At 31.9% G+C, this 27,837-nt stretch overlaps 1 protein-coding gene across 1 annotated transcript in view; it reads left to right on the top strand.

The window, feature by feature from the left end:
• The first annotated feature begins 232 nt into the window (after positions 1 to 232).
• LOC124366034 (nuclear cap-binding protein subunit 1) overlaps positions 233 to 27,837 on the top strand; it is a 61,284-nt gene continuing 33,679 nt past the window's right edge. The window contains exons 1-11 of the mRNA XM_046822238.1: positions 233 to 397; positions 4,211 to 4,299; positions 5,795 to 5,980; positions 6,781 to 6,960; positions 12,632 to 12,823; positions 18,729 to 18,944; positions 19,373 to 19,470; positions 19,990 to 20,161; positions 21,969 to 22,036; positions 24,120 to 24,257; positions 25,463 to 25,566. Of these exons, the coding sequence (XP_046678194.1) occupies positions 358 to 397; positions 4,211 to 4,299; positions 5,795 to 5,980; positions 6,781 to 6,960; positions 12,632 to 12,823; positions 18,729 to 18,944; positions 19,373 to 19,470; positions 19,990 to 20,161; positions 21,969 to 22,036; positions 24,120 to 24,257; positions 25,463 to 25,566 (1,483 nt within the window). The 5' untranslated portion in view covers positions 233 to 357. The remainder of the gene's footprint in view (positions 398 to 4,210; positions 4,300 to 5,794; positions 5,981 to 6,780; positions 6,961 to 12,631; positions 12,824 to 18,728; positions 18,945 to 19,372; positions 19,471 to 19,989; positions 20,162 to 21,968; positions 22,037 to 24,119; positions 24,258 to 25,462; positions 25,567 to 27,837) is intronic.

The raw sequence follows: 27,837 nt of genomic DNA on the forward strand, positions 1-27,837 counted from the left end.
ACAATTTTTAATGATTATATTTGGTGTGTATTATGATAGGTAATATTCGTATTAAAATGAACACTCAATTGAACCTCAATTGAAATTTAATGGAATTGGGTACAGTTTTATTTATGGAATACTACAATACACATTTTACGTAATAAAATAAAACGTGTGTTTTACACATATTCTATAATATATAAGATTTGGTATTAAGACTGCATTGGAGTTTCACAATTGATGAAAAGAAGAAGTTTCAGCAGTATGGCATCTCCCCCATCAGTTTGTTGACGCTCGACGTTGTCTCGTATTATATGCTTGTGTTGTAATTAAGTTAAAGCATTTTCGCGTGTTTTATTCTGTTAAGCATACAAGATGAGTCGGAGAAGACCTCATGAAGATGATGATGGTTACGGTATGTTTTGTGTACAATTTGCAAAAACATATATAGTTAGTTGTAAAATTAGAGGTTAGGTAGGCCATGATAGACCTCATTTCGGTTTTTAGAAATTTATTAAACTAATTAAATCATTTAACTATTAATTATTTTGAGCTACATTTTTACTGTTCAAACCTTATTTATATGAACAACTTTAAACCAAATATTAACATATTTAAATAGTCTACCATTTTTGCAAATGATTGTATGTAGCCTAATGATAGGGCTGAAATATGCAAATTTAACTAGATCTAAAGCATTTTACTTCAGGATAGTTTTGACATCAGATGAAATAAGGAACTAATTTTGGCTCAATGATATCTTAAATCTAAGAAGTGTGAATGTATAACTATCAATTTGGTATTTGTTTTGCCCTATTTAAAAAAAATTTCTGTACGCCTTTTATATTATAGCCTTATCATACTTGTTATCTAACTTGAAGTTTGAATTAATAAGTAGGTCTAAATGTTGGATGAATCTAGGGCCTAATCATTGGATAAATGTACGGGTAGGGTACAATAAGCGGACCCGGTTTTTTATATCGAAGAATGTAATCATCGATACCTAATATTCGCATCTCAAATCCTAGACTATCAATCGATATAAAGTATCTATAGTTCTCAATAACAATCATATGTTTTAAATTAAAATATGAATCTAATATTTACAGTGATCAAACAAATTATTATAACCAATATTAGGAAAACTGAATACGACCATATTTGCTCCTCTCACAGTTACAGTTATTTCTTTCTCACAAATTTCACATAATGGTTTTTTTTCCGCACGAGTCAAACACGTTGAAGTCATGAAAAACATGTCTTATCATCTTTCAATGCAATGCAATCAAAGCAATGTTGTGTAGTTTTCTAAAATTGACTGTCATTTTTAATAATCAAATGTTACTTATATGTAATTGAAATATTACATTAAGAGTATTATTTGAAAGTGTTTACAGCTATTGATATAGCCTAGATTATTTAATTAATTGTTAAAAATAATTAATCAGTATCGATTGATTATATCGATGGTTATGATTAAGTAATATCGTTTGCCAATTTCGATATAAAAAACCGGGTCCGCTTATCGTACCCTACCCAAATGTACAACTATTTCTACTTATACTACCCTATTGAGATGTAGGTGAGTAAGTTAGGTCACTCTGTCCCTCTTAGCTACTTGTTATTACACAATATATATATAGGTTTAGACAAGGTTATCATAAATATGATACTAGTAGTCTAGTACCAAAGTTAAAGATATCTTTTACGAGCACTGACGTGATCTGAGTGAATTTCACTACTATCTCGAGGGATGATTTTTCTTTTTTGCCAGAAGATTTCTGCTAATTAGTGCGTTGTTTGATTTGGAACATGATCTGAGGTCGGGAAAGTACCAATTAGAAATTCCTCTTGCCATTAGTGAGCGTTTCGATGGCGCCACCTCACGCTTCTGGCAAAATAAGAAAAACATCCCTCAAGATAGTATCTAAATTTAAGCTCAGATCACGTGAGCAGCCATTAACTTTTTATATTTATAACATGTATATATGTATTTACCTCCTTATATAGCCAGAATAACAAATAGTAGGTAGGGACATAATGCCCTCTTTCTCACTGATACCGCTTTCTTTTGGAAGGCATAATATAAGAACCGATTGTCATTATGATATGTAATTTTCATAGTAATTTAAGAAGTCTATTCTTTCTAATAATTTATTTTTTTAGGCCCCCAGTAAGAAAAACTCTTCCAAAAATTGTGGTTTATGGATAAAACCAAAGTACCATAAATACACATTTAGGTTTAACACTGTCACTGCAGATCTATCTGCACAGAGTGGTCTACATTGCTCTTAATTACCCAGTAGGTTACGCACAATGGCATTAGCCTTAATTAAGATATTAAATTAAGACATTGTATCAGAATGAACAGAAAATATTTTTCTTTTAAGCACATAAAGCAATTTTAAAGTCTTTATGTGCAAAGAATGAAGAATATTGTTCTCTTTCTCTTTCCTCTTTCAAAATATGGTTAGGTGAGTTTGTCATATTTTTAGCCTTCAAGCATTCATGATTACATCCTCTATCATTTTGCTATTTTCTATTGATAGGCCTAGTATCTTGAAGTATATTTTTGATTCAAAGCTTTCAAGGCAGACTCCCTTCCCAAATAATTTGTTGTATCTTTGGACTTTTATTGGTATTCTCACATAAGATGTAAATTATTCAAAATATCGAGTGTTGAAATTAATTTTCAGTTATAATAGGCATACACCATTTTACAAGTATTAAGGTAAGCTACTAAGATGACTAAAATCACATAAAACAAGACAATACAAGAATTATTGATAAAAAATAGAAAAAGTTACATATAAGAAAAAGAATTTTGGGGTGCACAAGCAAAAAAATCCTAATACTCTATCCTTGCGCTATATATGCGCTCCTGGATAAAGATCAATGTTGTGTGTATACAGTCCTTAGGAACTGTCGTCAGCGGTGCTCAGCGGTGCTCCATGTAGACGGTAATGTAAAAAGGATATAATACTTGCAATTTCTTGGATAAAATTGGTGATATCCATTAAGTGGTCATTAACAATGGCACATGATGAACAGTAACAAACTATTTTGAGTTGGTTAAAATCCACAATGAAAATTTTCTTGGTATTCAGTTCACAAAAGATGTAGATTTCTTCATCAGAATGTTCAATAACTTATGTCTATTCTTGAAGTTCAGTATTACATGAAGAATCAGTGGTATTGTTTAAATTGAAGCTCCTCAAGCCGTCCATGATTGAACAATATGCTGTTATTGCTGTTTGAAAAATTATGTAGAGTATTACCAATCAAAAGTTGCAATTAAATAGAAATCTTCTAAAACACCTATACGTACTGTATAGTAATTGCTGAACAACAAAACGCATAAGTATAATAGAAGTTAGTGATTTGATAGTGTATCTAATTAATAAGATCATCCTTAGAAAAAAATTGGAGTTTGAAAAACCCGGTTAAAAAGTAACAAAAGAGGTATTGCACAAATAAACGGAATGCCCTTTTACTTTATGACTCTAAAACCAATAAAGTTGTTCCTTGGACCAAGAGTAGAAACCTCTAGAATCTGAAGACTATGGGAGGTTTCTATCAGGAATTATTATTATACAGATAGACATTGATACGATCCAAGAAGTTCTTGTCAAGTCCTTAACAAACAATATTTTTACCACCAAAACAACCAAATCTGGTTTAAATTTACACACTATTTATAACATACAACAAATACTAACATAGATTTCACCATGTAGCACGATAAATTTGATACTTGTAAGTAAGTTTATATAGTTCATGTTATGTGGTGCATCTTTGCATAGATATTCTTGAGAGTCTTCTTTTAATATTGTTGTATACACTTTCTTGTTCAAACAATTCTTAAAACATTTTAATTTAGTTTTATAACATGAATAGAGAATGCCATCCAGTGGAATGTGTAACTGTTTTCTTTAATGGTGAAATCAGTTTATACTGTATACACCATTCAGCTTGAGTGGAATATAGGGAACGGTTGAGGAAAACAAATTTCTGGTGGAATCGTGCAGACATGGCAAAATAACAATGTAATGTTATTGTGCTGTATATTTCAGTTTGATAAATTGTGCCCAGTGTATAGATATTCCAGATAAAATGTAATTTAATGTAGATCTTATGTAATCTAAATTTAACAATACCTCTCAAACAAACCTGTAGACCAACCTCTGAAGCATCCACATGTGTGAATACTAAATTTTATGTCTTACAGATAGAGCATACAGAAAGAGAAGGAGGGTTTCAGAAAACCAAGAAATCGAAGATCGACTTGAATCCTTAATATTGCGTGTCGGTGAAAAGGTAAGGAATATAGACCTCATATACTGCTAAATAGATGCAATGATTTGAATACACTGAAAAAATTGCAAAATACCAAGTATCTTATCTTTTAATCGTCTTTCTTCTCTCTTTAGTGCCAGTATTTTCTTAAATGTTTAAGCTTGAGAATTAATGTCAGTACAATTATATAGTAATGTTTTGTTTTATCTAGAAGGCTCAACTTCCCTGATTAATTAAGTTACCTTTACTGTTGCTTTTGGAAACAGTAAGTAAAAAGGAAGGTTTTTGGTGTGAATTACAGTAAATCAGAACAAAAATTGTAATTTACACCAAAAACCTTCCTAGATACAGCTGTGAATGTGATACAGTAAATCAGAAAAAAATTGTATCACATTCACAGCTCAAAGCAAGTGTTTCCACTTCATGCAAAGTTCACAACCTACCTTTTTCTAGCATTTTCTATCAATAGCTCCTTTTACAGTGGCATAATAATGGAATAATAATTTTCTCTAATAAATAAGATAAAGTAAATTACAAAAGTTTATCACTTTAGAATTTTGAACGTGAATAAATTGAAATTATTTCGAACTTACATGTATGATTTTGAACATAAGTGTTCATTATCTAATATTCATTTTCAAAAAATTGCTTTAGTAGTCGGAATTATCTTTCAGCCAGCTAGGTACAGTGGTAGACTTATAAAAGTAATTTTTTAAATCAGCATGTTAAAACATAGATTCCATTTTAACATTTCGTACTATTAAACATTTAAACATAGATTTGTATTAGTATTGTTGTTTTTAGATTTGGAAAGTTGAAATTTGTAGATTTAAAAAGTGTTGGCAATCAAAGATTTAGGTACGTGATACGTAAGCTAAGGAGTTGGTTTCACCATTTACATTATCAAAGCAAATACAATGCAGTGAAAGAAAGAAACACTTTGGGATTCATCTTCACAGTGTTGGGCTGAAAAATTGAAGATCAGCACAGTACTTGTGTTGTAGTGATAGATGTCCTCGTAACTTGCTTATTATTTGTGAGAAACCGTGAGGATCTGCCCTGTGTACTTAACAAACAAAAGTACACAGGCAATCAAGATACAGGACACTCAGTTAGGTTTTTTTTGTTATGTTGATATAAGATTCCTATAGCATATGCCCCAGGCTTGCATAATAAGTTATCTATTAAGATTCTATAAATTCAAGATCATTTCATTATTAATTTTAAACAACTAATTTGTGATAGTAACATGTTTTACCACATTAGAAATGTAATGTTATAAAACAGTTTTCTAACAATGTTGAGATTTAAAGCACAGGGTTTAATTTAGGGTATGTCTTGATTAAAATGAATGTTTCGCATACCAACATCTGCATTGCACAAGTAATTTAAAAATACACGTGTTTTGACATAAGAATTAACTAAATAAATTTTCATATGACTTCTAAAAGATGCATTTAAGTCTGAAGTGGCACACAGATATTTGTACACTGATATTTTTCTTTTTTTTTTTCAGAGCACCTCATCTCTAGAAAGTAATCTTGAAGGACTAGCCAGTGTTTTGGAAGCTGATTTGTCCACCTTTAGGGCCAAAGTCTTGCGCATTCTCACTGATTGCGCAATTAAAATGCCTGAAAAATGCTCTATCTACACTACCCTAGTCGGTCTGCTGAATGCAAAGAATTACAATTTTGGAGGAGAGGTAATTAAATCTATACTTATTAGTAACCTAACATAGAATACCTTTGCTTACTTCTTACCCAAACCAATCCTTGATTATTCAATAACTCTGTTTAGTGGATTAAAAATTATATTCTATTTTATTTTGAAACAGAAAAAGGGCCTATTTTGTCATTCAATTACAAAGAGATTAGATGTGCTTATTTAAAATATACAAATATCTACACTTAGATATCTAGCTTGAATCATCAAAGTGTAGAGGTTTCTTTGAGTCAAAATAATTGTGATACTGTAAGCAAAATCGAATCAGTAATACTATTGTTGGAAATTAATTATGTTAATATAAACCATTTCGAGTATTGAAATTTTGAACTGATTGTTTTTAAGTTTATTATCTTAAAGTTACTAACCGCAAACTTATGGGTATAATTTAATAATAACTATTGTCAAAATACTTATTTAACGTGGCAGAGCAAGTACGTTTGTTCACCAATCTTTATTAAAATGAAGTTATGCTATTGTCGGTTGTACTACCACTCATACTTTGTACAGTTATGCAAATTTCCAATTTGAATATTGAAAGTCTTTTGCTAAATTTGACATTTTCATCTACTCTAATACAAGCTTTGGAGCTTGTATTACAGTATTAAAACAAATTACAGTAGTATTACAAAAGTAACAGCAAACTGGGTGGTTCTTAGTGAAACAAAATCTTAGTCATTGTTGTGGTTCATATAGGAATTAGTAGATCCATATTATTTTAAGTATAGTTTTGACATTGGCACAATAAGAATGAATTGTTTACTTGTTTGTGTTACACAGTTTGTTGAGCACATGGTGCGCACACTTAAGGATTCATTAAAAGCTTGCAATTGGGACGCAGCTCGTTATGCTCTGAGATTTCTGGCAGATCTTGTCAACTGCTACGTCATCGCTGCAAACTCTTTGCTACAGATGCTAGACAACTTATTGGATGTGGCCAAGGAAGATGGTGTGCCCAACGTGAGTACATTTTGGATGTCTAGGAACAAAATAATTTGTCTTGAGATAAGGTAGTCATATAAATATATGTAAATAAATTTTCTGAAGATAAGAAAGTAATTGTTTTACAATATGTATATGGATTAAAAGTTCTGGTAATGCGTGTTTTTAACAAAATATTACAAAAAAGGATATGTAATAAAACATTTCTATAGGCTAATAAAGAAACATGTCACTCCATTCAGCTGTTTTTATATTGGCCTGGTTACAAGATATTCCTAAATACTACTTTAAATGTACATACAATTACTTGTGGTATGATCAAATATACAGGGTGATTCATGAAGTTCTCCCCCTACTTCTACAGCACATTGTACTAGTAAAAATAATGAAAAAATGTTATATAAACATAGGTCCGAAAACGCTTCATTACACGAGTTACAGCTAGCAAAAGATTTCGCCTGAATTCCTGGGTAAAGAGTAAAATCTTCCATACTGAACTTTTGGAAAGGTTAATTAAGTAAGAATATCGTGGATTCTTATGTATTTTTACCTGATAAAGCTAATAAAATAGGTTTCAGAAAACTGTACCTGTAGTAGTTTTTGAGGGATTCAGGGTTAAATGCAAAAAATTGGGGCAAGAACAATGTTTTTTTAAGTTTGATGTACAATAACTTTGTTAAATTGGTAATAAATACATAAAATCAACAAACATAAATAAGTACCAAAAAATCGATTTTATTCAGTATAATACATTACTAGTTTTAAGCAAAAATTAATCAGGTTGGGCCCAACCGTACGCACCTTTTTATAATAGATGTTCGAAAATGAGGCCATCATTATAAATACATTTTGCAGCACGTTTGTGTATTGCTTTTGTTGCGTTTCTTAATTTTGTCAGGACTTCCCTGTATCTGCACAGCCGAATCCATATAATACGGGCAATTAATTCATCATGAGAATTCACTTTTGTCTTGTATACAATGTCTTTCATCCATCCCCAGATGCAAATAATCCAATGGAGATAGATCTGGTGATCTTGGTGGCCAAGAGTGAGGCCCCTCCACGACCAATACAGTGTCCAGGAAAATTGATGATTTAAGTAAGCAGAAACGGCACGTGAAAAGTGGGGAGGTGCTCCGTCATGCTGGAAGTACAAATTTTGTCTGAGATGTAAAGGAACATTCTCTAACAGCTGCGGGCAACTCTTCTTGAAGGAAATGCAAATAAAACTCAGCATTTAGGCGTCCAGGTAATATGAAAGGTCCAATCAGCCGATTGTGCAAAAGGCCACACCAGACATTGACGCTAAATCGGTGTTGAAAGTTCTGTTCTACTACCTCATGTGGATTTTCTTCTGCCCAATGAGTGTTCATTGTGCAAGTTATTGACACCATCCCGAGTGAATTGTGCCTCATCCGTAAACAAAATACGCTTGTAGAGTTGATTATAATATTCAAAAAGTTGCAAAACTCCAAGCGAAGCGGACCATCCCCCTAGCTGTAGATGTTGAACCTTTTGTTTATGAAACGGATATAAAATTTGTTTCGATTAAGTGACCTCCACACCGTTGACTGCGAAACTCCTATCCGCCTAGAAATACGTCGTGTACTTACACCTGGACTGCGATGAACAGCATTAATAACAATATCATCATCAAGTTGGACAGTTGTTCATAATTGGTTCTAGTACTTGGTAGTGATCCTGTTTCCCGAAGAGTACGAAAAGTTCCTGAAATTGTTTTTTGGTATCTGGAATCCTCCTATTAGGGTAACGTAGTTCATATTCTTCTACAGCAGCTCTAGCATTACCATTACAGTAACCCAAAATAAAAACCATATCAGCGTATTCCTCTGATGTAAATAAGTAAGGCATTTTTTTCGCTGAATAAACAATCGAATTATAACTCACAGAAAAATTTCATTTAATAACACGATTCACAGAACCCGATCTCCTGCTGTAGCTTGCAAAACACCACTAATACACAGTTCCTACGTAACAATACAGAATACCATTGTTGATCAGCTGTTATTCGTGCGTTACCAACTTAGAAAATTAATAAAACAAAAAACTGCATTTCGATGATTAGTAAACAATTATGGGAAAATGTTTGCTTCATTTATTTTCAAATATTTGATGTAAATTTTTATTTAAAATAAAATACAACGTAATAAAACATGATATTTTTATTTACAAACAAATTTATTTAACAGTTAATCTTGTTTTCTCAATTTATCTCATCATTAAGGAACAAACATTTTGTTTTTGTTTTATTTTAACTAAATACCGTACGGTATTTCTTTACAGGTAGTAATGTATTATACTGAATAAAATCCGATTTTTTTTGGTACTTATTTCTGTTTTATTTTAGACTTTTGATTATATCAATTTTTTCAGAATTAAATTCTCTACAATTAATGTTTGTTGATTTTATGTATTTATTACCAATTTAACACAGTTATTGTACATCAAACTTAAAAAAAACATTGTTTTCGTGCCCCGATTTTTTGCATTTAACCCTGAATCCCTCAAAAACTACTACAGGTACAGTTCTGAAACCTATTTTATTAGCTTTATGAGGTAAAAATACATAAGAATCCACGATATTTCTTACTTTTTCTTACCTTTCCAAAAGTTCAGTATGGCTTTATTTTACTCTTTACCCAGGAATTCAGGCGAAATCTTTTGCTACCTGTAACTCGCTAACGAAGCGTTTTCGGACCTATGTTTATATAACATTTTTTCATTATTTTTACTAGTACAATGTGGTGTAGAAGTGGGGGGAGAACTTCATGAATCACCCTGTATGTATTTTTTTCTATTTTTATTGTCTCCAGGAAAGGTATTTTAAATAGTTGTCACTTAAATATGTTTTAATAATTATTTAAAAAACCAATTGATCATTGACTGCAACACAAGTAACCACGTTGTAGGAGTAATCAGTTAACCTTTTCAGTGCCAGACATTATCCCTAGAGTATGAGCAAGAAATGCCAGGTATATCTCCATGTGTAGATGCAAGAAGTGCCAAGCAATAATTGGCTTTTTTAGCTGTTCACAAAAAAGATCATAGATTAATTATTTATTGATGAAAATGGATACTTTTTGTTTTGTTTTGCTCATAAATAATCACTTTAAATATAAACATCTATAATAACTTTACTAAATATGTATAACAAAAAAATAAATTAAGGAAAATAATACTTACATACATTTTTTGATGCATTTTTCAGTTTACTGTAAAAATATAATAAGTGAAAAATTCCTCACTCTGTAAGTAGTGTTACTTTTTAAACTTCCACATAGTTTGAAACATATATACAAAAATTTAAACTGTTATCTTTAAAAATAAAGTTTTTAGGATTGGTTTTAGAAATATTGCGAATCTTGATTTTCGCTCATTTCACTAAAAATTGTGTTGCACTTTATAAAAGAAGTGTATTTATACATAAAACTGTATCTGTAACTGTTCTTAAATCCAATTACACAATGAAAAACACTTAGCCTAGTCCTATATATTATACAGTTTTTAGAAAACTAGCTTGAAGATAAAAAAAATTAACACTTGTGAAATGATAAACAATATGGGTGAAGTCCCTTCTTACATGTTTTACAAGAAAAGGTAGCCTTCTTCCTTTTTCCTCCTGCCTGGGTACTTTTTTTTGCTACATACAGAGCATTTCAGTTCTTTTTTATTTGGCAGTTTATCTAAAAACATTGTCCAATTGCCATCACCACCACCGTTACTGGCTTCATTTCTCTGCCGGTTATTTCCAGGTAAATTGTATAGCACAGGCCTCCTTTCCTGGAGGGCCAGCCACTCTGTAGACAGTTCTTCTATAAGTGCCACAGTATATTCTAGCCTAGCAAGAGGTTTGATGATTCCTGTAGGCCTACATTACTTGGTCGACCTCTAGGCCTTTTTTTGTAGGTTAGGCCTAGGTCGTGTTTCAAACCCAAGTTCTACGTCTAGGGCATCATCATCAGATGATTAACAATCATTTTGTAAAGGTCTAAAGGACAAGTAATTTAGTCTAGACCTATCAGTTTGCGATGTTGAGGGCAAATTAGGATCGTAATCCGGATCGCTGTCTGTATTGTCCAAACCTACACTAGGAGACTCATCACTTTCACTCAAACTACTCACAGAACAATCACTCTCATCTTCCAACACTCTCCGTGATACAAATATGATAAAATACTTTTGACCAATTGTTTTTATTAAGGATTGGTCCTTTATAAATATATATATATATATATATATATATATATAACAAAATTGCGTCCGTTAAACCACTTTTTGTATTTTTTAGAATTTTTTTTCTACACGTCCGTGTAGTCGGACATTGCCTCTGCTTGCACATTTTGCGATCGTCCATGTAGTCGGATGTTGGCTCTTCTTGCACATTTCGTCGACGTCCTTCTAGTCGGACGTTGGCACTGAAAGGGTTAATAAAGAATGCATGTATGACATGTTTTTTTATCACAAGTAATGAATTTATTACATTGCTTTGATATAGGATCATTCCATGTCAATTCATCCAGGGACCAGGGGGTGTAACCCACCATCACAGATTTTAATGCAGTTTTGTATGTTTATTCTATCTGTGGATATAAGATAATCTCCAAAATTTGACAGTGCTTCATTGATTAGTTCCCAAGGTGTAAATTTTTGAAGTTTCAAGAAATATTGCTATTTTTGTACTGTTCAAAAATGTTTATAGACTACAATTTTTTTTAGACTATCATTTTACGATTTTTTTCTGAAATGTATATATTACTTTATTACTTTTAAATTTTTTTATATTGCTCAGAATTCATGCTGTTTTTAATTATACAGTTAATTTTTAGACAATAATTTTTCTTTAGGTGCAGATTTAAGTCTAAAGTATAAAAAGCTAATTTTTTTAAAAACCTACATGGCTGTACAAAAGAGTTCATTACTCATTCCTGTCCGCGGATTACTTATGATAAGTATACATAATTAGAATGAGAACCATAAGAGAAATTAAAAATTGTGAAAAGTATCAGTGGAATTTTTAGTGTAGAGGAACTTTTTAGTTATATAGTACTACACTACCAAACATGGCATATTAAATTATTTGTTTTGTGATCCTTAGTAAACATGGTTAGATAAAAGAAGACAATTATTTCTAAAATTATTTACATATAGTATTTACACCAATTAAAAATAAACCAATGCTTAGATCAGTATAAAGAGTCAACGAGAAGAGTTGATTCGATTTGATAAAACTCATAAAAAGTATAAAAAGGCTAAATAATTAATTTTATATAACAACCTTAATAAAACGATGAATAAATGAATAATGAATAAATGATTTATTTCCTAAAAAAAACATAAATATTAGTAGCAAGACAAAATCATATGAGTATTACAAAATGTATATTAACATAATATAAAATTCTGTTATGACAAATCAAATATAATTTTAATAGGAAAATAGGGTCCCAAAGGCAAAGCCTATTATTATGCCAATATTAAGCCAATAATGTTATTATTTAGGAGTCCACTTAGTATTAATAATAGGTATTATAGTATTAATATTAGTTTTTCTATGCTTCTTTAGATGTTTCAAATTTATAATAAATTCCTCCTTAGTCATTGAATTTGTAAGTTGTAAAATGAATTGAAGTGTTAAGAAGTCAGTATAATGAGTATTTATCTGATACAGGTGCGCAAGGACTGGTACGTGTACGCTGTGATGTCCTGCCTGCCATGGGTGGGCCGGGAGCTGTACGAGAAGAAGGAACAGGCTCTGGAGATGCTCATGACCAGTATTGAAGTGTATCTGAACAAGAGAGCGAAGAAGCACCAGGCAGCCTTGCGTGTCTGGAGCAGTGACACTCCTCATCCTCAAGAGGAGGTGGGAGGCTGTTTTGTACATTTTTCACTATGCTTAATAAATAAATATTTCTTGATTTTATTCTATTTTAAATTCTTATTTTTGTCAGCAAAAATATTGTGGGGGTTTAAAAGACTATGGTTTCTTAATACTTTTGCCAGTACATATTTTCTACCTATTGTTGCTAAACCAGTCAGTTATTAATTCTTCTTCTTTTGAGAGTTTGAGGATTATTTTTATTTAAAGCTTTTAGCTTTAAATATTGATGTAATAATAATTGACAAGCAGTATTTCGTATTTTATAGATGAAAGAAATTGATCAGAGCTACGTAACCTGCCATGTTTAAAAGCTTCTTAATATTTGATGAACATTTCTAAAAGATGCATATTTTTTTGGTTGGTTCATTAACTATAAATCTATTATAAATAAATGAATTTTATTTCTTTTAGTAAAAAGAACATAGCAATACATACATGTATACGTTTGAGAAATTAAACTGGCCACTTCACAAGTTGTGTGACCAGCATTGTAAAAAATATATATAAATCACAAATAAGAATCATTACAGTCTAGCATTATTTGAAAGTCTTTGTATCCACCCGTTGTAACATCTAATGGTAAATAATTCTGTTTAAAAAGTATAATACATCATTTAAAGTATAGAGACCATAATTGTGTAAAAACGTAAAGAGTATATATCTATAGTGGGTCATTCCATGTCAATTCAACCAGGGTCATTTCACCAAAACACCTCAGATTTTTATGAAACTTGGTACATTTGTTCTATATATAGAGATTAATAACACCACCAAATTTTAAATTTTTATCTCACATACTTTTTTAGTTATGGCACTTTAAAGTTTTGGTCGTTTCTCAGTTTTCCGAGCATTGGATAGTGCCCAGTAAAAACGTGTATTAGGATAGAAAAAAAAAAATTCTCATTCACTTATTTGGCACCCAATCTTGGTGAAATTTTTAAGGTAGGTTTATATAAGTATAAGGAAGTTAAAAAAAATATATAACATAACCCTAAGCTAAGCATAAAATATTATAAAAAAAAATATTTTTTGAACTTTTACAATTTAAAAAAACGGGAACATGGCTCAGCGTAAAATTAAATATCTCAAAAAGGGAATGAGATAATCAAGAATTTTTCCCCCCCTAAATTATCTATATGAAATGGGCTTTAATTTAATAAAATAAAAGTTTTGTGTATTTTCTTCCTTCTATTTATTGATACCATTGAAAGTGACATTATATTACTTACGAGCAATGTGAAGTTCGCCTGGTTTTCAATAAATGGGTATAGGCTTGTTAAACAAGGATAAATTACATTTTTATGTTTGGAAATCATAATTCACCCTTTCACTGTACTTATTTTAAGGCTTTGAAAGTTAATGAACCATTAGCTTTTCAATTAATTTTATGCACTCTGGTGAGAAATTGATATGTTCTTCAGTCGAGGTTGTGTGGAGGCTCAACCACTGCAAGGATGTGTGGAATCGGACACATCACATATATCATCTCGTTTTGGCCAGTAAAATGAGGGGGATGGTCCTGCTGGATGAAGAAATTTTACTGTAGCGTCTCCATCTTCCTTGGCAACATTTGTTATTATCCCAAAGAACCAAAGATTGTCGTATTTACAAGCAATGTAGCGTGAGGGGTACAAATCTTCTTCTCTTACATTTAAGGCCAACCCTCTCCTTAAATTGTACGTTAGGCTAGGATGTTCATCAGTACTAATTCGCCTTGCTTCTAATGTTCCTGAAGAGTCCAAGGGTCTAAAGTTTGTGAAAAACTTCTGGTACCTGGAAGAGTAATTAAGGTTTTCAAACGTGTTTCAAGCTGTCGGCGAACATCATCTGCGATTCTTTTGAAATGAAATGGAAAATTTATTTTGGATATGTTTGATTTACAAAACTCGTAAAAGGTAGCTGCTGTTTAGTATTTGATCTTGAAGAGGCCTTTGAAGACTTGCTTTTCTCGCCAACCTTTTAAACAGTTCCCCCCAATACCGTCACATTCAGTTTTGCCGTGGCTTGTAGCAAAGAAAGGACCATTGGCCTTTAATTTTGAAGTCTTTTTCATGAAGTGAAAGGTTCATGAAGTTGTATTTGTTCTTGTACTGTCCGGCGCAAACCGTCACTGTAATAGTGAACATCCGTGACATTGGGATAATTTTCCTTGACATACTCTAACAGGGTTTCTTGTATTTTATAAACCATACAAACATCATGATTTAAGTCATCGGAGATTACACAATGTGATGAGACTATTTTTTCCTCGTCAACAACACACATGTTAATAATTACTGGTTGAACAGTACAGGAGTCTGAGGTCCAATGATAACCCTGCACCTCATCTTGAATCACAAATGAGAAATTCTCACTAAAGTCCATTGATATAATGGCTTCGTTTGGCGCACAGTTATCCTTTAAGCTTTTAAAATAGCTGGACTGGCTTTTTTTGCAATATAAGAATGAGGGATCAGTTTTTCTATTTTTGTTGCCAACTCGTCAACAAATTCATCAATAGTTGAAGTTTGTGTTATCATCTGTGTCCTGTCTGTAGCTACCCACTGTTTGAATTCTATTCTATCATCTTCTTCATAGTTTTCAAACTTTGCTTGTAAGAATGTTGTCAGATTGTCTTTTGAGGGACATGTTTTCACATCGCCTTAACATGCAGTTTTGAGTTGGATTTTCACATAAAAGAAGATTTTGTAGATCTTTGTGACTCTCTTCCAGTTGTGCTGCATGTATTAAGAGCAACACATTTTGATGAATAGTACACACACAAACAGAGTGTGTTCCACTAGCACCAGCCCAGAACACACCATTTGGGACGAAGAGTACAAAACTTGGAGAACCCTATTTTTATGTCAGGATGTTCCCTTTTGAAGTTTGCAAATATTTCATTGAGGTTACTTAAAATTAATCTTTTCTTCTCATATTTTTTTTCTTTCCCAGGCTTACTACATCTTTCATACCTGGCAAAACTCTTGATTGCTCGTCGCTTTGATAAAAATTTGTGACCAACTCCACAACTTCAGGACTGAGTTTCTTTCATCTTTCTTGGTTCAGGTTCAGCCAAAAGTCCTTTTTCTTTGTACAATTTTTGTGCCTGTCTAGCAGAATAATCAGACACTTCAAAGGCATCTTTGATTTTTGTTCTCGACCAATTCAGTGATGCTGGAATCGTTAATAGTTGTATTTTCTTTTTTGATGAAAGTTTATTTACTTCACTTTTTATATTCTCAACAAGCAGGTCCATTTCATCTGCTTTTTGTTCAGCTGTTTTTTGCAATTTAGGTATTTTTGGTGGCAACTGAACATCTAAAACTGTTTCAATTTTCTTTTTTACATTTTTGATGCAGTTTTTCTAATTTATTTTGTGCATAACCAATTTTGGAGTTTTCATTCAACGCATGTAAATTTAAGAGGTGAAACAACCAATATCCGTTAAAGAGGAATTTAGAGAATCAATAGCCTCTTCTTTTTGTAACTGAGTTTCAGTTTCAGTCTGCAGTGTTAAAAAGATCATCATCATGTGATTCTTCTTCACAGTCATTTGGAGTAGAGAATATATTTTTTAGAGCAATTGGTGCACAACTTTTCCCCTGGTTTTACCTTTAAACCTTTTGTGATACAGGCCTGACTTTGCTGAATTACTTACAACTCTTAAGCCATTTTTAATGGGTTTCTTATGTTTTTTAAAAGGATCACAACAGACTTTTTGGAGGAATTCGTACTTGGTCAAAAATAAACTCTGTATGATGCAAACAAATGTTAATTATTTTCCTTATCATCTAATTCACTTCTTATTTTAATCAAGTTTGAGATTTTCTTCAGACAAATCACTAACATTTTCTAGCCCTTTTTTTGTAAACATAAGTTAATTTGTGGCATTCTGTCAGTTTTAATAGCCCTATACTACACTTATTGTCCATTTCTAATTGATTTAAAAGCAGGTTAAATTTCTCTTCTTTACAAAATGCATCATAAAACAACGAAAATTTCAAAAATTAAGTTCAAAAATTTGATCTATACAAGTATATGGAATATCATTAATCTTTGTATTAATATTAGGTTTTTTAAAGATTGGCACCTTAGTTAAAACTCAATTCAACACTCAGACACACACACTAACACAATATCATAAATCCAAAGAAAGGTAAACTACACCACTTTATAACCACCACAGCTTATAAACACTGTTACCTCTTGGGACACTAGTAACAGACTGGCTCATAAACTGTCAGATACACTGCCTAGAAAAGCAGCCTGTCATGACATGAAAACCTCGTGTTGCAACTTGCCCAGATTAGGAGGTAGAATATCTGCCTGTTTATTTCTGTAGTCTAATCTATTTAAACATGAATGTTGAAACATTGAACTTAGGTACAGTACTGTGTTAAACTAAGCTTATATAAATATTATAATAATTATAATGTTTATATAGAACATTATAATTATTAAAATGTTAAATTAAAATTATTAAAAATTTTATTTAATTTTCATTTAACAATCTGTAGCCATTGAGACTGGGTACAACCTCGCTTTGATTGTAATTAATATATTGTAACTTGCAATGGCCTTAGTTAATAGAAGGAAGAAAATACACAAAACTTTTTATTTTATTAAATTAAAGCCCACTTCATATAGATAATTTAGGGGGGAAAAAATTCTTGATTATCTCATTCCCTTTTTGAGATATTTAATTTTACGCTGAGCCATGTTCCCGTTTTTTTAAATTGTAAAAAGTTCAAAAAATATTTTTTTTATAATATTTTATGCTTAGCTTAGGTTATGTTATATATTTTTTTTAACTTCCTTATACTTATATAAACCTACCTTGAAAATTTCACCAAGATTGGGTGCCAAATAAGTGAATGAGAATTTTTTTTTCTATCCTATACACGTTTTACTGGGCACTATCCAATGCTCGGAAACTGAGAAACGACCAAACTTTAAAGTGCCATAACTAAAAAAAGTATGTGAGATAAAAATTTAAAATTTGGTGGTGTTATTAATCTCTAATATATAGAACAAATGTACCAAGTTTCATAAAAATCTGAGGTGTTTGGTGAAAAAATTATTTTTTTCTGGTTGAATTGATGTGGAATGACCCTAGTATAAAAATATAAACTGTTATACTTAGAAGCTTGTGAGGTAGCCTATGTCCTTTTGACAATAAAGCCAAGTGATTGTCATCCTGGAAAAATATTTCTCATTTCTTGCATTTTTTATGTGAAGCGGAAGTTGGTTAAAAAATTTCGGAGCCAAGTACTTAAAGGAATGATGGAAAATCGATTTATTTACTTTGGGTAGTTTAAAATATTTACTTTCAAAGCTTCTCGTACTGTAAAGATGATTTGGCATGACGTTTTTTCTATTTCCACTCCGAATAAAAAACAATCTCAGGACCTTAAAAATGAAAAGATACTGGATCGGTAAAATACGCAACTGCTGGTACAAAGGAAAAGAACTTGATAGTTGAGGTTTCTTAAGAATTATACGCAAGAAAAAGTTTTCAGTAGTTCTTAACTTAGCAATTAATGTTTTGTAAGTACCCCCCCCCCCAGCATTTACAAAAAAGGTATTGTTTCCCTTTTTAAGTACCCTTTGAAGTACTGTAGGTCAGTGTGTGGAAGTTAAAAAACAATGTAAGGTGTAATGTTGGCAGAGCACGTACTGATAAAAAGTGCTCCATTATTCTACTCATAATATGACAACTTGCATATTAAATTTATTTGTAATCCAATCAATCGCAGCTAAAAATCCAGCATAATACCTCTAAAGAGCATTCATGAACAAATAAACAAAAAGAAGGTCCTGACCATTACTCATTTTGAACAGTTCACCCTAACTGTCTTCTCCACAATGTAAGTAAATGCACTATTATCACTTAAATTACTTGCAGTATCTGGACTGCCTCTGGGCTCAGATCCGTAAATTACGCTCAGACAACTGGACCGAGAAGCACCTGGTCCGACCTTATTTGGCGTTTGACGGTGTGCTGTGTGAGGCTCTCCAACACAACATCCCCACCATCCTACCGCCACCTCATCACGACAGTCACACATACCCCATGCCCTGGGTCGTGTTTCGGATGTTCGACTACACCGACTGCCCTGAAGTAAGTGTAGCGCAAAATATATTCCAGAAATTTAAAAGTGATTTGATTAAGACTTTTGATATTTTGCTTTTACAGTTGCTTGAACTAACTAACTTTCAACCATAAAAGAGCATGATCGATATGTTTTTTGTTTAGGTCAGTAGATGTCTTTAAAATAAGTTATAATCTCCATCGCCAAAGTCCATTTTGACACCAAAAGTATTTCTAAATTTTAATAAATTTATTAATTAAATTAGATGATTGATTTCTTACATAAGTGACAAGTCACATTGTTGCTATACATTTCTCCAAACTAATCGGGACTTGATTGACAAGAAATGTAATATAGCCAATAATTTTTCTTGCAGCTAGATATAAGATTTAACTATGTGTTAAGAGGACTATGATATTGATGTGTCACATTTGATATATTTAATTATATTTTCAAGGGTCCAGTATTGCCAGGGGCTCACTCAATAGAGAGGTTTCTAATCGAGGAACATCTACATCAAATCGTTGAAATGTCCCATCTTGAGAGAAAAGACTGGTAAGTCCAAGTAAGGTTAAGACAATTTTAATGTAGTAAAAGAAGAAACTGACTGACTTGATAGTTAAGTTTGGACTAAAACATTGAATTGATTAATATTCCCCTCACTTAGACATGTTTTAATTAAGTTTAAAATAAAACATTAAATGAATCTTTATACCCTTCATTCATGTAAAGTTTACATAATTACAGTTTAATCTAGAAAGTGAGATTGATCATTATACAACCCACTCACATGCAGTTTCCCTATTTCAGTTAGTCCTGAAATAAAACATTTTATTGAAATAAAAAGTTAGATTGATCACTCTATACCCCCTCACTCACACGTTTCAATTCAGTTTGAAATAAAACATTAAATTGATGTTTATCCCCTTCATTCATAACAGTTTCCATAATTACAGTTAAGTTTAATCTAAAAAGAGGAATTGATCATTATACCCCCCACTCACATACAGTTTCCCTAAAATGTTAGATTGATCCCTATTCCCCTTTGCTCACATACTGTTTTAATTGTTTCAGTGCTGCTCATTTGTTGGCATTCCCGTATCGGGCCAACATCCCGCTGGACTACTGCATCGTAGAAGTGATCTTCAGCGAGTTGTTCCACCTGCCGACTCCCCGCTACCTGGAAGTCTTCTACGGCTCACTGCTGATAGAGTTGTGCAAGCTAGAACCAGGGACTATGCCTCAGGTAGCTAAACTGGCAGTCTAATTGTTCAGATTAATTGTTCTGCGTACATCCTAAATTGAAGAATTTAAAAAGTATTTAAATAATAATCAATTTTTTTAATGTGCAATTCTTTTTTATAGTTTCTGTACTGCAAAAACGTATAAGTATTAGGACAATTGTTTGTGGTAATAGTATAGAAGCCAAAGGCCAATTTGCATTGTATAAGTCTACAACCTAGTTTTTCTTAAAATTGTTTAAAAAAATATAAAATCAATTTTTTTCAGATCACGGTTTTTAGCTTGATACATACATATGATTAACTGTTAAATATATAAATAAACATTTAATCAGTGTCATTTGACAGACTCTGAAATTTGTAACTATCATTCTCTTTATCTTATATCTAGTTGTCTGACAGTTGTACAACTATTATTTACGTGTTTGACAATTGGTTTTAAGTGTAACTAGCTAGGAAAAATATAATTTGGAAAAATAATCATTACATATGTTTAACCCTCTCAATATCCTCCCATTCAGACTTCCACCAATTTGATGTGGCTCGCGATCTCTCTTAGAATAAATTCCTCTTATAGATTTAAGGAAAATCCAGGTTATGTTCTTATACAGTGCATATTGGCTCTCTGCTCCTGAATTATGAAGACCTTCATTGTTTGGGTCAAGAAGATTTCCATCACTGTTGGTACATTGACTGAACTTATTTTGTCATTTTGAAATACAAAGTTTGGATATTACATCTTAAACTTCATTAATTAATTACAAGGACCCTTCAACAGAAAGTAATCTCCGGTTTGTTATAATTAAAACTAAGAAGTAGATAAAAATATATAATTATGTACATTTGAAACTACACAATTTCTCTATTTTCAACAATTTCCATATAAATTTTATTATTTCTATAATTTATATGCACTAACTTAGAAATTCCTTCTACACAAAACTCTGCCACCTGTGTTGTGAGCCAGCTGGAAACTGTATCTTTGAGTTCCTCAACGTCATGAGTTTTACCACACAGCTTTGATTGTTCTCTGGTCTCCATAATTTATGTACTTAATCCATGTTTCTTAGCCTATTACAGTTCAGTTGAGGAATGATTGTTTTTCTGTCTCATTGCACATGAGAAAGTCAATATCAGAGCTGATTTGATGAGATTGGCTGTTTTGTGATTTTCCAACAGACTTTTCAGAACCCATTGAACACAGAATTGTCAGTAGCCTAACCTTTTTGTCGCTATCTCAGAATAAACCGTCTTGGAAATATGTGAGGATTGATAAAAATTGCTCTGAGATAGTGAATTGTCATTGATTGTGAAGAATCCTTTTGTTGATTTTATCAACAAGTTCATCGGAACCACAGAAAGCATGTCACTTTTAACTTCATCATGGACGTATGTTCGACCATTTTTAAAATATATACCCCATTCCCGAACTACTTCTTCACCTCATTTCATTCCATACACAGTGCAAATTGCTGAATACTGCTTAGATGTGAAAAATTGATAGCACATACTTCGACTTTAATAATAGAAAACTGTTTGAAGAGCTACAGAAAACTAACTAGTACTCGACAACTTTAATTTTACCATGGCAGAATGCCGACTAACACAATGGTCATGCTACCTCTTCCCTTCTCATATTATGAGGTTACTTTGCGAACAGCCCTTATATATTCATTAATGAAATTTCTATGTTTTATTAAGAGATGAGAGTTTTGATAGCATAGAAGATTAAAATAAACATACAAATGGGATATTTCGTACTTACTGGGCACTTTACCATCCAAAATATTTGAAAACTTTTTAATTTTGCAGGTACTTGCACAAGCAACTGAAATACTGTTCCTAAGGATTGATACAATGAACACAAGTTGCTTTGACAGGTAAGTTCATTTTTATATTAATATCACTAGTGTATGCATTTTATACTTATTTAATAATTATAAAAACAAATGTTTATAACTCGATTAATCCTTTTGCACTTGTCAGGCCATTAAGTTTGTCCCTTACTATTGATCTCTCACTCAGCTTGAATGAAATCTCAGTTAGTAGATTCTCAACTCCACTCAACAATTGCGTAACCGTATATGAACTAAATAAATGTTATAATGAAAATACTTTAATTTCACATGTTTGTAAAAATCTTAGAATTTCAACCATTAATTATTAATCTAATCACATCCTGTAGCCTAGTTTAAATTGAATAAATCCGATATCCACAATGCAATGAGATGTAACGAAATTAATGTGGTGTTTTATTGTAACAAATTTGGTAGTTATAAAACTACCTGCTCCATGGCTGTCGTGAATTCGTTGCAACAGTTCAGTGTCCGTTTGGTAAACACCTCTCTTTACAACTATTCTTTATTTTATGAATTTCTTTTTGTGGATTTCATAGTAAATATTTTCTATAGTAAACTGATCATATAAAATTAAAAGAAGGGTTTTTTTCTTTGCCCCAAAACTGCTCTTTACTAGTTGTCACTACTGCAGCATGGTGTGTATAGAATGCATAATTTCACTTGAAACACAAAATCTCAGCATGAAACGGACAGCAATGGCTGCGACTACAGGGTTTCTTCACTGAAAACAAAAGTTCACTCACAGGGTGAAGATTTTGGCCGAACAGAAGTGGTGACACGCTGCCTACAAGAATGTTTATCTAGGCATTCACACTTACCAAACATTCACCAGCGAACAATTGAATGTGTTTTAAGTAAGGAAATATTAGTTAAGTTCCATATTTGGCCAAGAGATTACAGCAGTTTACAGCTACGCTTGGATAAGGATTGATTTTTTTTAGCTGCACAATACAGTGGGCCCCATTTAGGGCCTGATGAGCTGAACGAGAAAATAGCAGGGCCATTAAGAGTGCATTAGTACACAGTTAATTTTAAATTTGTATTACTTTATAACCACACAGTAAAATCAAAATTGCAATAAAATAACTTATTAAACTAGCAAATTTTTGTGTAACAAGTAACTTCTTACATTACTTTCAATAGCCATATTGTTATATTACAGATATATTAAATAATAATTGTATTATTTTATTCCTGTACTACATTTATTATATTTTAATAGCCTAACACAATAATAACACAGTAAAATACAGAAACTGTCTGTAAATGAAAGCATAAACCTGATAATACACATATGCCAACAATGCTTTGACTGACTAAGCTGGCAAAACAGTTGGTAAAATACAATCACCTGATTTTCATATTTCTTTGTCAGAAATAAAAAAAAAAAAAAAAAAAAAAAAAAAAAACAATACTGCAGGTTGATTGATTCATTATAAAATATACAGTACTGTTTAAAATTTCTGGTCATACACTATTCACAGTATTTTCCTATATATACATTTATATACTGTCACTGTGTCTTAACTGTGTTTCAAACAAATCCTCAATAGAAATATAGAGATAGATTTGATATGCCATTTTGTTAGAAGATGCATTCATTGCAACTTTCATCATTAGTTTCTTATTATTATAAATATACTGTATGAGAGTGGTAATAGAAACAAAAAAATATTCCTCTATGTTAAGTATCTTCCACTCATGTTACACAGTGCAAATTTCTGTCAACTTCACACAATCAGCTGTTTATCATGTTACTAAAACATGATAAGGAAAGGGATCATTTTGAAATAGCACTATCTAGTAAAGTAGTTTCGTTCTTAAAATTGAAAACAAGCCCTCATCTGACAACTCCAATATTTATTTTTATTGAAAGTTGGTGACCCAACAATTGATTTGGGTTGTGGTAAGAATAGTGTTGCGCTGTGTGAAATAAAACTGATTCATTGAATTTATTTTAGAAAATATAACATTAATACACCACCACCGATTGTGCCGTCAGATGCTCAAAGTCTTATGTACAAATGTTTTTCATTTTTTGGTGTGAGTAGTTTGTATATAAATTTTTAAAATAGCTCCTTGAAGATTGTGTGATTGTTCCTAGGTTTGTCCATTGGTTCTCGTACCATTTGAGCAACTTCCAGTTCCGCTGGAGCTGGGACGATTGGAACTCTTGTCTGCGGTTGGACCCAGAACTGCCGCCACCCAAGTTCATCAAAGAGGTGTTACTCAAGTCTCTCAGGTTCGTAGATTAGAGTAGAGTTTACATTAGGTAAAGTCAGGATAAAGTATAGTTTTTAATACGATTCCAACTTTGTAAAACGTGCTGTTGCTTGTTGAAATTCCAATTCTAATTAAGAAAGAGTCGAATGAAGGCTTGAAAACTACTGATGATTCATCTACACCATCACAGTGCCAGATTAGAACTGAACGGTTTTGTTATAGAGACTGTACTGTATTAATATTCATTATAGGCCTAAGTATATATTTTTCAATGTAATATATTATAGGTAAAAGAAATAACACCTAAAACTAGAGTTTTTGAATAAATAATTATATTATTATTTTCCCAAAATCATTCAAAATTGTACATTTTTCATGTCCAGTTTTTGGAACATGAACCAAAGTGAAAAAAATTGTTTACATAAAATTTTGCCCTGGTCCTAAAAGAGTTAAAAAGTCAAAAGTTTTTACATTTTAGTTTGAACATTTAATTACAAATCCAACAATACCAAGCTTAAAACGTTAATTCGTTGAGAAATAAAGGAGATAATGTTTTTTTAACCCTCTCTCGGTCGAATTACCGTCAATCGCCTCACGCAGTACTGGATTGTATTGATTGGGCTGCTCAGTTACGAGAGAACACACTTATGTTTATATTATTTTAATAACTTTATTTGAACAAAACTATTATACAGTGTGTTCCAAATTTGATATACACTGAAGGGATCTTGGAAACTATAAGAGATACAGCAAAGACTAAGTGGACAAAGTTGTGTGTAATAACAATTTTAACAAATCATTGTGGTTAGTTCATTTTTTATACTATCGTTCACTCGGTGTGCTTAAATAACTTTTGGTCAAAATTTTATACTGTCACAGCTCTCTTATTAGTACTTATAATGGAATGTTTTTTTTACATGAAGTCTGCATGAAATTTTCTTTAGTTTTTAAATATTATAATGAAAGACTTTTTACAGTAGCTAAGAATATTATGATCACAATCTAACAATTTAATGTTATAATTAGCTCGTTAGAGCAGCTAAAATTAAAACAACCAATCATGGATATCACATAATGACAGTTGATATTGTTTAGTACTCAGCTTTTTAAAAGCGCATTATCTCGCTTATCTCTCAACCGATATTATTAAATCAGTATTTTATTAATTATTATTCCTGTGGAATATCTGTGCTTAATTAAATCGCTGATTTGGAATTTTTCCAGGCTGTCGTACTATCAGAGGATCAGAGAGATCGTCCCAGAAGCATATGAGGCTCTGGTCCCTGCCAAACCAGAACCCCACTACAAGTATGCTGGGGAGGGTGCTGGTAAGTCTGCACAAGTATACTTACTCCTGGATCAAAATGTATTTATATTCAAGTTTGAACATTAACCAGATACTAATCAGTAGAGCTACAATAATGGGAGTAACATTAAAATGTAGCTTTCATTTCCTCTCTTAGGACATGAAGCTTATAAATTGCACTTAGTCCTATAAGAACCTTAGCGCTGCTTCTGGAGTGAGAGGATATTCAGGATTGGTAAGGTTAGGGATTAGGGGCCGCCTCCTATTGAGATCCATGAGGAAGAATTAGGGCACTAAATCTCAAAGTCATGTCTCCCCGGAAGAAGGGGAGGCCAGCTCTGAAACAGCCTCTCCAGTCAAAGTAGGCAGGGGGGTGGCAGACCCTTGTTGAGGCTAGCAAGAATCTCTGAGGTTAGGGAACAAACCCCACCAACTCCAACAGTCATCTCCGACAGTAGGCTAGACCTATCGAATTGCCCTTGAACCTCAGAATCTCGAAATTTGCGGTTGGTTAGTGATGTGCCGCTCCTAGACATCCATAAAGTTGCCCAGATTTAAGTGACACATCGGTTTTTGCTGTGCCCAGTGGTAGGTTCAACTGGAAGGTATAAACCAGCCAGAAGTGATCCCTGCTGGGTTTAAAATTTAGCTTATTCATATGTTTTTAGTCGTTCAAAGCAAAATATTTACAAACAATACCTATTAGTTTTTATGTTGTTTATAACGGAAAAAGATATCGGCTTTTAATGATTTTCAACCAATCAGCAACTTTGAACATTCATAAATTGGTAATTTGTGATCCGATTAAAATCACATTTTTTATAGAAGTTAGGTACAAGTTTACTTTTAACTTGTTTTAATTTTCTTTTGTATTCTGTATAACACTACTCAATTAAATGGAAAATTTATTTTCTTGTGGTTGTTAGTACTGCCAATGAAAGTACTGAGCTATCTGACTCCCTTATTTTACCATTGTGGAGTAACCTATGTACTAAAAATATGTACACTTAACAGAATGAACGATGTATCAGTAGAAACCCAAGTGGAGTAATCTAGCATTACATGGTTGAAAATAATGTAAACTCTGTCTCTGTCTGGCAACATAGAAGTGTGTCTGGCCTTTCACGTCACCAATTCAGTGCATTTATGGCATCTTTGTTTGGTGATTTTTTTTTTAGTAAATAAACCACAAGTGAATGATTAGTTTAGTGGATAATGACAATTAATTTTGTAGACAAATAAAATATTTATTCAATGTGTGTACATGTTTACTCACATAATAATAATAAAATTAGTGTCTACTTACTCTGCTTATTAGCCTTTAAAACAAAATAGTATTTTTCTTTTTTTAGTTTAAAATTTAGTTTAAAATAGATCCAATAAAAATTTTTGGATCTATCTCATCAAATCTGTACATATGTGTACTCTTTCATAATAATGTGTTACAACAGAATTTAATGTTTATAAATATTTTTAATATGTTTTTATGTGATTTGTGTTTGAATCACAAGTTTTCTTCAATATACTGTATTTACTTATTTGTAAAGTATTATTATTACGTTATTAAAGAGAGAATTTTTAAAGTAAGGGTTTTTTTGTTGTTAAAAAACCAAACAATATTAAAAGAAAATTTGCTCTCGGGTTCTACATAATATGTCTTTTCATTTTGTATTTACATGTTTTGTTATTACAGGAGGACATTTTTAAAATAAGGAGTTTTATTTTTTTGTTTAAAACCTAAACAATATAAAAACAGCTCTACATATATTTCATCCTTTTGCCTACATAGTTGCCTTGTTTTGAATTTTAAATTCCTTTTTCAAACTTTTTCGCTGCCTGTTCTGGCAGCCAAGAGTTTACTAGTGTTGTGCAGTAGACTTCTGCATTGATTGTTCCTTGTGGCATGAACCAAAAGGTTTTCCACCAGCAAAACACCATGCCTATAACAAAAAGCTGTTCAGACCTGGGAAATGATGTATTCTTTGAATGGAAAGTTATGAATAATTTATCTTACCGCCCTGACCTTGCCCTAAGCGATTATCACCTTTTGCATCACTTGAAACATCATCTAATTTATTGGCTCGTTATTTGAGACGATGAATAAACTGAATGTGTTTTAAAACTTGAAAAGTGAACAGTGAGTCATTTTTACAGAATCTAATGCCACTATTTGGTAAGGTTGAATTAATAACAACGTAGGATGTTAAATAATTACGTTTATATTACAATATTTATTATAAAATAGTACTATAGTCTTTGTATGCATCTGAAAAGCTATGTCTGCTTGTTATAA

Source organism: Homalodisca vitripennis, chromosome 7 (assembly GCF_021130785.1).
Source record: "Homalodisca vitripennis isolate AUS2020 chromosome 7, UT_GWSS_2.1, whole genome shotgun sequence".
NCBI lineage: Eukaryota > Metazoa > Arthropoda > Insecta > Hemiptera > Cicadellidae > Homalodisca > Homalodisca vitripennis.